Source organism: Chelon labrosus (genome assembly GCF_963514085.1).
Source record: "Chelon labrosus genome assembly, chromosome: 2".
NCBI lineage: Eukaryota > Metazoa > Chordata > Actinopteri > Mugiliformes > Mugilidae > Chelon > Chelon labrosus.
Genome location: NC_140338.1, coordinates 2041325 through 2052759, shown reverse-complemented (window position 1 = coordinate 2052759; position 11435 = coordinate 2041325). Strand labels below are relative to the sequence as shown.

At 41.0% G+C, this 11435-nt stretch overlaps 2 protein-coding genes across 2 annotated transcripts; both read right to left on the bottom strand.

Annotated features, from left to right (window-relative positions):
• Positions 1–593: 593 nt before the first annotated feature.
• Positions 594–5295, bottom strand: ptp4a1 (protein tyrosine phosphatase 4A1). The gene is made up of 5 exons (XM_084555835.1): positions 5162–5295; positions 4765–4857; positions 3313–3443; positions 2604–2678; positions 594–1939 (listed from the first exon to the last, which is right to left on the bottom strand). Exons 1-5 carry the CDS (start codon positions 5264–5266, stop codon positions 1822–1824), a joined length of 522 nt encoding a protein of 173 aa, XP_084411961.1. The 5' UTR covers positions 5267–5295; the 3' UTR covers positions 594–1821.
• Positions 5296–5700: 405 nt separating this feature from the next.
• LOC311496102 (uncharacterized protein) lies at positions 5701–9145 on the bottom strand. Its single transcript, XM_084555847.1, has 2 exons — positions 9018–9145; positions 5701–5842 (listed from the first exon to the last, which is right to left on the bottom strand). Exons 1-2 carry the CDS (start codon positions 9054–9056, stop codon positions 5747–5749), a joined length of 135 nt encoding a protein of 44 aa, XP_084411973.1. The 5' UTR covers positions 9057–9145; the 3' UTR covers positions 5701–5746.
• Between the last annotated feature and the right edge of the window lie 2290 nt (positions 9146–11435).

Genomic DNA, 11435 nt, shown 5'->3' with positions numbered 1-11435 from the left:
ACAATGCTTCTCCACTATCCTTCCAGTTTTTAATAATGCCTTGGACAGTTCTTAACCCAGTTTTAGTAGTTTCTACAATCTCCTTAGATGTTTTCTCTGCTTGATGCATGCCAATGATTTGACCCTTCTCAAACAGACTAACATCTTCTCCACGACCACAGGATGTGTCTTTAGACATGGTTGTTGAAGAAATGAGAAGCTACTCATTGCATCAGTTGGGGTTAAATAACTTGTTGTCAGCTGAAAGATAATCACCCATGCAGTAATTATCCAATAGGAGGCTCCTACCTGTTTGATTAATTAAATCCAGGTGGAGACTTTATTTTTAGCCAGGCTGTGTCTTTATAGTTCATTTAACAACAGCATGTCTGGAGCCTGCATGTTTCTCATCAAACTAGGGGACAGGGACAAAGTAGACTGGAAGAAAAGATTCACACAAACAATTTGGTGGTAAAAATTTAAGTGTGATATCACAGATTTCTTTATTTTGCTTGTGCTTAGAGAAGAAAACACAGCTTTACTGACCATGAGGGGTTTATTCACATTTTTTTTTCTTTTGCCATAAAATTGAGAGGTTGCAAAGAGACATTTTGGAGAAGAGTCTGAGAACTTAACAATATTCATAAACCTGGAAATAACCAGTCATCAGAAACCATCTTATTTTTCAGTGTATCATTTAATGAACTCTCACAAGTTGGTGAACAGGTACAACTTTGTCGCTCACTGTACTAAATCACACATCCATTGATAGTATAAATAGCCAACCTAATAATAATAATAATAATAATAATAATAATAATAATAGTACACATTTCAAATACATAAAATCATCAAGTATCAAGTCTTAAGTTACAGACATCAAATAAAAAGGCGTACAAAATATCGCAGACGCTGGAAATCCAGTTTGAAGCAAAACAAAAGAAAAATAAAATTAAAATAAAGAAGACAGAAGATCACATTTTGGACATGGCAGTTAATTAGTAAACAGAAGGTAAAGAAAAAAGTACGAGTTCCTAGACTTTCAATTGACAAATATTGCAACAATTAAGCATTTATATTAAAAATAGTCACTGAAAGGGCATAAGTGTGTGTAAGACTTCCTGCACAAGACAAAGGCAACAGTTTCTTTCTTTCTTTTTTTTTTTTTCTCTTTGTTCCAAGTAGAAAAATGAAACCTTTTTCCAAATGCCAGCGGGAGACGACTCCCACCTCGATTGCCTTTGTTCCACTTCGATTGTAAGGCATTTATGGATGATCCATCTGATTTGAAGGAAGGCGTAACCCTTTTCTATTCAGTACTGAAACAGAGCCCTACAATTGAACAGGGTACATAATTGCTCACATGAAATAAAAAACAAGAACAAATAAAAACCTACTACTTCTTTAAACACATTCTCAGGTAAGGTAAATGCACTGGTCAATCCAAATCTTTGGGCTGAATTTGCAGAAAACAGTTAATCCAACATCTTACAATGATACACGACTCAACGCTGCCCTTCCTAATTACTTTTTTAGTTTGTTTTGTTTTGGGCACATCAAGAGAAAGCTGGGTTCACATGATTCTTCTTTGTTTGTTTTTCTTGACATTTGATTTTTGAACCTGGACAGGAAGGGGGACATTACCGAGCATGGTTTTTCAAAGTAAAATACTTCAACACAATGAAGGAAATAAAAACAAGAAAACAAGCCTGCCAGGTGATAAGCTAGCGAGGTTAAGTTGAACTCTTCTGTGGTTGTTGTTGTTGTTGTTGTTGTTGTTGTTGTTGTTGTTGTTGTTGTTGTTGTGGGGGCGGGGGGGTTGGCGTGGCTCAGGGTTTGGCTCTACTGGATGCAGCAGTTATTGCGATGGCCGTTGGAATCTTTGAAGCGCAGGCGCATCTTTGGACGATATTTCTCCAGGTAGAACAGCTGCTTGCTGTTGAACGCTCCTCGACGCTTCCTGGAAGAAACGACAGATTCAGTGAAGATGAAACAACGTCACAGAGGAAGCTGAACTAAGACCACGGGGTTAATTCATCAGTTATTACTGCAAGTGTAAAAAAAACAGTATTTATTCCAATGACATACGTCGTATTACTTATATAAACCTAATAAACAATGTTAGTTACATCTGAAACGGTGAATGCAAAGAAAAATACAATCTGGATTTATTCAGAAACAACAGCTATTTAATATTAACGTCTCCCTCTCTCCACCTCTACTACGTCATGTGTCTCCACTTTATGTTGCGGCGCTCGAGTCGGGTCCTAACATGAATTACATTATCACAGATTCAGTTTTTATTATCCAGCTGCTCCCATATCCAACCATCTCATATGAAATGTCACGTTGCTGCCGTGGTTTCGTTGCTTTCTGTCTCAAAGCAGACGTGGGCCTGACAAACCTTTGGAGTGATGACACATCACAAACTTGAGCGCGCTGCTGCCTCCTCTCCTCCGACTGAATCACTCTGTGATACCTCAGCTATTTACAGTTCTGACTCATCCTCCCTCTGCTTCATCTACCGCCACATTATCCTGCTCCTGACTCACCACAATACAGGATAATCTGAAGGTTAAGCCCCAAATAAATAAATGAAGAAATAAATAAAATCATGAACTTACTGTCGAATGAACTGGACAGCATCTTCATATTTCATCCCACACTCAATCAAGGCCAGTGCCACCAGAACAGGAGCTCTGCAGGAGAAAGAAAAGAATCAAGAATGTTAGAGACGACCCGTTCCTTCATGCATCACTCTTTACTTAAAACTTCTCTTCCAGTGATTTTGTTAAGACCTTCTGATTCTTCCAGGAACACGATGAAGCAAAAACCTTCAAAGATTAGTTAAAACAAGTCGATCTTGATTTATAAAATCTTCCAGACACATTTCCTGCGTTATTGTGCTCTTGCTAGGAGGTTAGAAACATCTCTGTGATCTCGTGAGACTAGTTTTGCACGACACATCTCACAAGACCACGCAATGAGATTAGTCCACGTGAGGGACATCTAAAAGACGACAGACGCTCCAACTCAGAGATCACCATCAGACCAGAAAGACCACGAAGATTCTTAGGATTATTATTTTAAGTTCCAATCCCGTCTCAAAAACATTTTCACCTCTAAGAATATGTCATCTCTGTACACACGTCTAAATAAGAGATCATCTGTTTGACGAGCAGAATGTTTTCTTTACTAAATTACATTATAAACTCATTTAAAGTAATTATTATGTTAAGACCAATGCTTCTCTATTAAGTATTGCTCAGAATGGAGCCACCCTGCTGGACGTCCCATGCAGACCAGTTCTCTGTACACCCAGCCAACGCTCACCTCCCCAGCCCTGCCACACAGTGGACAGCGACGCAGCAGCCGGGCTCCTCCCTGAACTTCAGCTTCAGGAGGTTCAGCCAATCGTCCACGATCTGGTTGGAGGGAGGAGCTCCATCATCGAACGGCCAATCCTGGAGGAGGAAGAAGGAAATGACGTCACAGGGGCCCCGGCTTCTTGGAAACCAAAACAAAAGACGAGCGAGGGCTGGAGCGGCAGCGAGGGAAGAAACATGTTGTTGTAGGGGGAGGAACACCTGTGGAGCTCCTCTCTCCTCTCTCCTCTCTGTCTCTATCTGCAGTGTCTCTGTGGTCACATGTGTCGGTGCAGTTACACAATGTTGGAAACTGTTGTTTAGATGAAGAGAGAATGCAAAAAGATAAAACCTGACTGATAATGAGCCGTGCATTTCTTCCTCTACTGTGACTTTATGATTCATTTCAAGCAAAGATGATTTCATTCATTTAAAAACCATGAATTAATCAGTAAGTGGTGTAATTAACGTCTTTAATCTGTCCCTGTTTTTAACTTTTTTTATTTATAAGTCCAAAGAAAACACTGAAGGTTTGGGAAAGAAAATAAAACCACCTTAAATGACATACGTTTGGTTTTTAGATCTTAGCCTAGAGGAAAGATGGACGTTGGTCAAACTGATGACCCGTCCACACTTCCTCTAGACTCACTGGTGTTTTCATTTGATTATCGCGCGACTGTCAATCATCATGATGTCACATCCTGTTTCTATAGTGTCAAATAACTAAAACGAAACATCTCAGAAACTGACACAAAACACACAATGTGAACCTTAGTGTTTCACAGGGTTCCCACTCCTGACCTGAAATTATGTTCCAGGACTTTTCCAGGACATTTTCAGCTGCTACAGAGACAAGTTATCATGTCATACACTAATACATTCCCCTGTCCCGCTCATTCTTTGGAATGATACTAGCGACACTGGCACTTACCGTAGTCCCGAATTTTGTCTCTAGGCGCGGGGTCTGAAAAGTCGCTAAAGCCAGAAATTCTCTGCTAAAGCTAGCGACAAAATCACTGCGCTGGCTAGAAGCAGCGAGCTCTGTGCCGTATGTTGCCCAGAAGACATGCATGTGCATAACTTTTAACCCGTTTGCATTCAGTCAGAAGGCAGGGGGAGGATAAATATTTTTCCAGGATAACTTAATAATTTCCAGGACATTTGACCTTTTTTCTCATTTTCCATATGTTTTCCATGACTGGAAAATTGGTCAATCATTTTCCAGGTTTTCCAGGACGCGTGGGAACCCTGGTTTCAGTTTGACCCAAGCCCCGCCCACTAGCATGGAGGAGGCGGAGCTTATGACCTATACTGCAGCCTCTAGCCACCAAGGGGGAGCTCTACTTGCTTTGGCTCCACCTTTAAGGAGCTGTCATGGCGTCCATCTTTCCTACAGTCTCAGGTGGACGTGTGAACTCACCAGAACCTGGATTCCCTCTTTCACCACCAGAGTGGCGTCATAGGTGGCCTCACAAACCCTCACGACGGTGGTGACTCCGTATTTCTTCAGCTCCTGCAAAACGCACATCACAGGATTTACAACAACAACAACAACGACAATCTAAGAACAGACAGGACAGCTAGGTTTAAAAGTAAAAGGCTATTTAATTTAAACATGTATTCAGGAAGTCATGTCATTCATTCATTTTCTGTAACTGCTCGTCCTGGAGAGGGTCGCGGGGCGGGTGGATTCTAACCCAGCTGTCATTTACAGAAATATTTCTCATCAGACTTGTGATTATCACATGAGGACACACTGTTCCAGAGACCACGTACTGTAAACCTTCTCTAAAACCTTCCACATGCATGTGACTCACCTCGATGAACTTGTTCAGGGTGGCGTTGGTGGGATTGTGGGTAATGAGAAACCTCATGTTTTTGTAGGTGATCTCCACGGGGGCGGGTCTGTTCATACGAGCCATCGTGACGAGGTAAAACAAAACCGTAACAAAAAAACCCAAACGTCTTCCACAGAGTGAAAACACTAATGTAAACACTTAGTTAAACTCGGAGGGAATGTCAAACACAAATGTCCAACAAGATCTGAGGAAAAAAAAAGAATCCTCCGGTCTTCTTCGAGGTTGGCGAGGTTAAAAAACAAAGAAACAACAGGATAATTTGGGGAGTTGGCAGCCGAATGTGGGCGGACAGGTGGAAAAGTAACTCAAACCCTCTCTTCTGGAGTAAAACAAAAGAAAAGGAGGAGGAGGAGGAAAACAAACCAAGGCTGGTTCCACCTTAATTCTGGCCAGGCGGAAGCCGACGAGGGCAGTGTGCAGCGGGTGGAGTTACCCCATCCAGGCCGAGTTATCGCTGGTTCTGGGAGGCGTCCCGGTCCTGCCAACTTTCCGGGGGTCCCTCCTGTGGCTCAAGTGCGTCGGATAGATGGTGAGTTTGGCCGTTCACTCGTCTGCATAGGCAGCGTGCTGAGCCTGGCAGTAGTCCCCACTGCCCTTCAGAAACTCCATAAATGTGTGACCCAGAACACCACAGAACTGCTGCAGGACACAGACGGGACAAGACACACGGGAGGACAGACGGGACAAGACACACAGGAGGACAGGCTTTTAAATACATTCTTAAACTTTCGGTTTGTTAAAAACATCAAAGGGTGATTTATGTGAAGCTTATTGGACAGCAGACTTTAGTTTGATGGCAGATCATGTTCTGATAATCTCTAACTATTCATTTATTTATTTTTCATTCATCTTCTGTAACCACTTGTCCTCTGTCCTGTCCACCCTGGACAGGTCTCCAGTGTATCCCAGCTGTCATTGATCTAGAGGGGGGGTCCACCCTGGACAGGTCTCCAGTCTATCACAGGGCTAACACAGAGAGACACTCACACCTACGGCCAATTTAGAATCACCAATGAACCTAACCAGCATGTCTTTGGACGGTGGGAGGAAGCTGGAGAACCTGGAGAGAACCCACGCAGACACAGGGAGAACATGGACGGTGGGAGGAAGCTGGAGAACCTGCAGGTTTGTGCTGATCAAGGCATTCTTAAAACGATCGGATCAGAATCAGGCTTCAGTCAATCCCAATCTTTACTAGTTATTTATTTTAGGTCTGCCATAAACCAAAAACCACGTCCCTGTAGCGTCAAAACATCGTATTCCTTTTTGTTGCTTAGTGTCAAAGCTGCATGAAAACACAAAGAAGACTTCTTCTTCTGTTTTAGTGACAATTAGCTGGTGTCTAAGCTGCCAAAAACCAAAGTAGAAGAAGAAGAAGAAGAAAAATCACATGAGTAAACTTGTCTGCTGTGAAGAACTACTTCATTATGGAAAATGGAGTCAGTCACAAGTGTATAAACTGTGCAGTGTGGATATTTAGTGAGGTGGAAGCAGGAGATCATCATCTAATATCACCAGCTTGATTCAACGCCCAAAAAATATAATATAAATATAATAAAAAGGGCCTTGGCTGCACCAAAACAACAACAAACACTCAACACTGTGTTTAAAAGAACAGAAAAGTTTCATTGAGACAATGACAGAGTGAGAAATTAGGGTTTCAGAGTTAGACAAGAACAGAACAAAGGGTTTTAACCCATTCAGACCGGATCACGCATCTATGCGTAGTTACCATTAAGACCGGCAAACGCGTCATTTTCGAGGCACATGGCCAATTATATGCACTGTGATTGGCTGAAATATTCTTGGGGTGAGTGACAGAGATGCTTAGGGATTTTATTTAAACTCATGTGACTAATAAAACGCTTTGTGATTGGTCGAAATAAGCCTGACACGTGGAGTATGTTTTGGTCGAAATTTTTAAACACCGTGCTAGCGATCCGTCACGGCTGACTCAAGTGAAGGAAGTGATATTGACGAAGTAATTGGAAAAATAGATCTTTACTGATTTTCAAAATTTTAAAAATGTTTGGTGTTTATTGATTTTTAAAAAAAAATGCATTTGAAGATTATGCCCTAGCAAGTCAGTCAAATTGAAAGCCAAAGAAGTAAGCTGTCAAATGCTTTTTATCTCATGTTTTTATCTGCTACAGAGCCTGAGAAATTAAGGTTTAAGCGTTGACATATTCTGAAAAACCTCAGGTTTTGAGAGGGGGTTTACAGAAGAGTGTTTAGGCCTGAATGGGTTTATGGAGCCAAGGTACGAGCTACTGTCTCCTCACTACGTTATCATAGACAGTCGATGCAAGATTAAAAACAAAAGAAGAAGAAGAAGCCTTTATTTATCACCACGGGAGGAAATTCTGTTTATCAGACTGGGACTGATTGACAGATACTGGATATTAAATTGGACTTTAGTGACGGCCAGCACTGTTAATTAACAATAACTGACACAACTTTAATCCAGTTAATGTTTTAAAACACTAAAATGTGATCCAGCTGCATCAGACACACGTCACCTTGTGTGTTTGATCCAACACAATCCCTGATAACAGACCCTCTGTAAAACAAACAAACAGAAAAAACCACCAGTCTGCCGTTTGACATCGACTTTAAAATCACCTGAGAGTGAAAAGCATCAGAGCAGAAATACCAGACACGTTTATGTGAAGCCCAAACGTCTGAATGTGTCCATCAGTCACGTGGACGCACGGCTGCAGGAGTCTGAACAGGTAAATGTCACAGACGGGGAGATAAATGAAGAGCTCTACCTGGTCTGGTGTTATATAAAGACACACTGCAGTGCTGGGTAACATCTTACCTAACGGCTGCTGGTGTACAAGAGGAAGGATGTGTCATTTCTGACATCTAGGTCACATCAGAGGAGGATGAGGCCTCCAGCAGGGCTCCAACATCCACCCTACTATTACTATTATTATTATTATTGTTAATCTGGATCATAAACGCTTTCTGACATTAAAGCTTCCTCTGCTTCTGAGAACAGTGACACCTGAAGGCTTCATTTCTTTCTTCCGCCTCACAGGGAACCTAATCTGCTCAAGTGTGCTTTGTTAATCCGCTATTTTCCGGCTGAAACAATAAATAAAATAAACACATTCGCAGCTAAATAATATCTGGTTCCTGAGAAGGAGCTGTTAAATCACTAAACTGTAGAATAAGAGGCCTGATAAGGCAGAAGGAGCGGTGTGAACGGATGAGTTTCTCCGTTGTCCAGGCTCCATTCGCGTCCCCTTTGTGTTGCGGATGCTCTGGACCGGGCGCCATCATTTAACGGTAGCGGCCTGTCAGGAGCCGCGGCACGGACTCCCCTCCACGCCCGCTCTCAGGCGACGAACACGACGCCTCGTTTACACCTGCGGACAGGTAACCAGCGTGGGACCGCGTGTAGAAAATAAAAAATCGCGTTTTCGTTTGGTTTCGCGTGAAAAAACGCGTCGTTTTGGACCGACTTCCGAGTGACGAGCCGAGGACCAAGAGGACCAAGCCCGTAGATGCGCATCCAACGGCCGCTTCTCAGCCGCGGACGAACACCCTCCCGTTACACTTGAACAGCGGGGACAAAACTGGGCGAATTAAACAATTTCGCACTTAAACAAGTAGAGTAAAAGAAGAGAGGCACAGTCACGGGGGATTTAACCCGAGTTTGAGGCGAGCAGGCCGTGATTTCACCGAAGAAAGCGTGGAGGCCAGCTGGTACCAGTTAACGTCCTGATTTACAGCACGAGCCGAGGAAATGGAAACGAAGGAACAAAATGGCAGCCGCTACAAAACGTAGAAATATCATGCCACTTACTGGGATATGCTTACTCATTGAAGATTGTAGCTTAATCATACAGCCGGTTCCCAGAAAAAGGTAAAAATGATTAAACGGTTCTCCACCATACAGTACGGTGCTGTTTCTCCGAGCGGAGCCGAAGTCTCCTGAGCTGCTCGGACGACGCCGACGAACTGGGAGGGAAGGACGAGGGGCACTTCCGGTCAGGACTTTCACAATAAAACACCCAAATCTAACAAACACTGAGGGCAATATTATATTATATTATATTATATTATATTATATTCATATATTAATATATTATTATATTATATTATATTAATATATTATTATATTATATTATATTATATTATGTTATATTAATATATTATTATATTATATTATATTATATTATATTATATTATATTATGTTATATTAATATATTATTATATTATATTATATTATATTATATTAATATATTATTATATTATATTATATTATATTATATTATATTAATATATTATTATATTATATTATATTATATTATATTATATTAATATATTATTATATTATATTATATTATATTATATTATATTTTTAGTCTTATTGGTGCTCCAAGTGTACACACTACTATGTGAACAGCAGCATAAATTAATATTTTTATTTAATTTAATTATAATGCATTTATTATTATATTATTAATGCACAATAATTTCACTAAGCTTGGTGAAGGTCTGAGATTTATATTATTTTTATTTTTATTTTTATTTTTATTTTTATTTTATTTTATTTTATTTTTCTTTCACTTATTTAAGTTGTTTCTGTTCTACAGAGCAAAGTTGCCGGAGTCAAATTCCTTGTATGTGTACATACTTGGCCATTAAAGCTGATTCTGATTCTGATTACTGCACGTGAAGAACTTATAATATCATTTTTAATATATATATATTGCTGTAGAATATACGTCTCTTTCATGTTTAGGTGTTTGGTCATTTCATTAAATCCAAATTAATATAACACACATTCAGTGCATGACATAAGATCTGAGCTGAAATAATAAAGAACACTATCACTGCTTCCTCCTAACACAACACACCAACACATGTGACAAAAGTGCAATCACAACACAACGACTAAATAATAATCTATACTTTTAAATCTTTAAAAGCCAGTGTGACACCCTCGGCTCTTATTTTGAAGGCAGACCCAGGGATCCTCGGGCTCTTCCGGTTCTCTCTCTCTCCGCCGCCCTGACGCTTCCCTTTAAATGAAACCCCACCCTGACAACGTGCGGGGCTATGTCCAGACATCTCTCTGCTCCTGCTCCGGTCAGGTGGTGGTGGTGGTGACTAAGACCGAGCTGCCCACTCCACCTCCACAGAATATAGATCACACGTGGGCAGACTGAGGACACTAGAACTGATCCAGACGTTGTCAGCTGATTGCACCATGCAGACTTCCTCATTGTTAAACCGGAAGACCTCTCAATGAGCTGACTGGTAGAGTTAATAGTAAATAACAGAAACATTGGATAGGTTGTGTTTAAAGGTTAGTGTAGGCACCAAAAAACTAAATCAAATCAAATCAAACTGTCCTAGCTACCCCTAGTGGCGTGCAGTGATGCATGCAGCTTGTTTTTTTGTCAGTCTCGTGGTGAGATAAAATGGATTTAAGCTGATTGTCCATCATGTTGCATGTCCTGCCTCTTTCAGATCTCCTCACAACATCTCAGTAGGAATCAGATCCAGACCTTTACCAGACCTTTACACGTTCCTGTTACGTGGATCAATCTTTCTCTGAGTGCTTGGGATCCTCGTCCTGCTGAAACATTTACGTGAGCTACTCCAGCGTTACTAAATGCAGAGGAGTGTCAGAAGATGTTGGTGTGATGACAGCCAAGACATCAGAGGGTTGAATTAAGCGAGGTCCACCTCAGGTCACACTCTGAGGGGATTCTAATGATCGATGCCTTACGTTGCGCCTGCATCCTATCTCAGCCGGGGCAACAGAACAACAACCGTCCGTGCTCACATGCTCACATGCACACGACCCCCGATTTAGAATCACCAGTTAACCTGACCTTAACCTGACCAGCACGTCCCTGGACTGTGGGAGGAAGCTGGCTCAGACTTGGAGCCAGAGCCTTTTGTTTGCTGCGCCATGAAAACTACAAAAAGTAGTTTTTTTTTGTTCAATTTTATTGAAGTCTAGCTCCTTTATTTATTTAATTTATTTATATTTCATGGCTGTATATCACAATGCTGTAATCGTGCAAAAGCCTGATCTAAAATATACTGGAAAACTGACCAGTGGTAAAATATTCCATGGTATTAACCATCTATCTATTAATTAGATAATCTACTGAGAGTTTAGAGCAATGCATTGTATATTGCATTGCTCTCTATATATACAGAAAACAGTGACAACTTCGACAGGGAAAAAAGTTACCAAAAAAA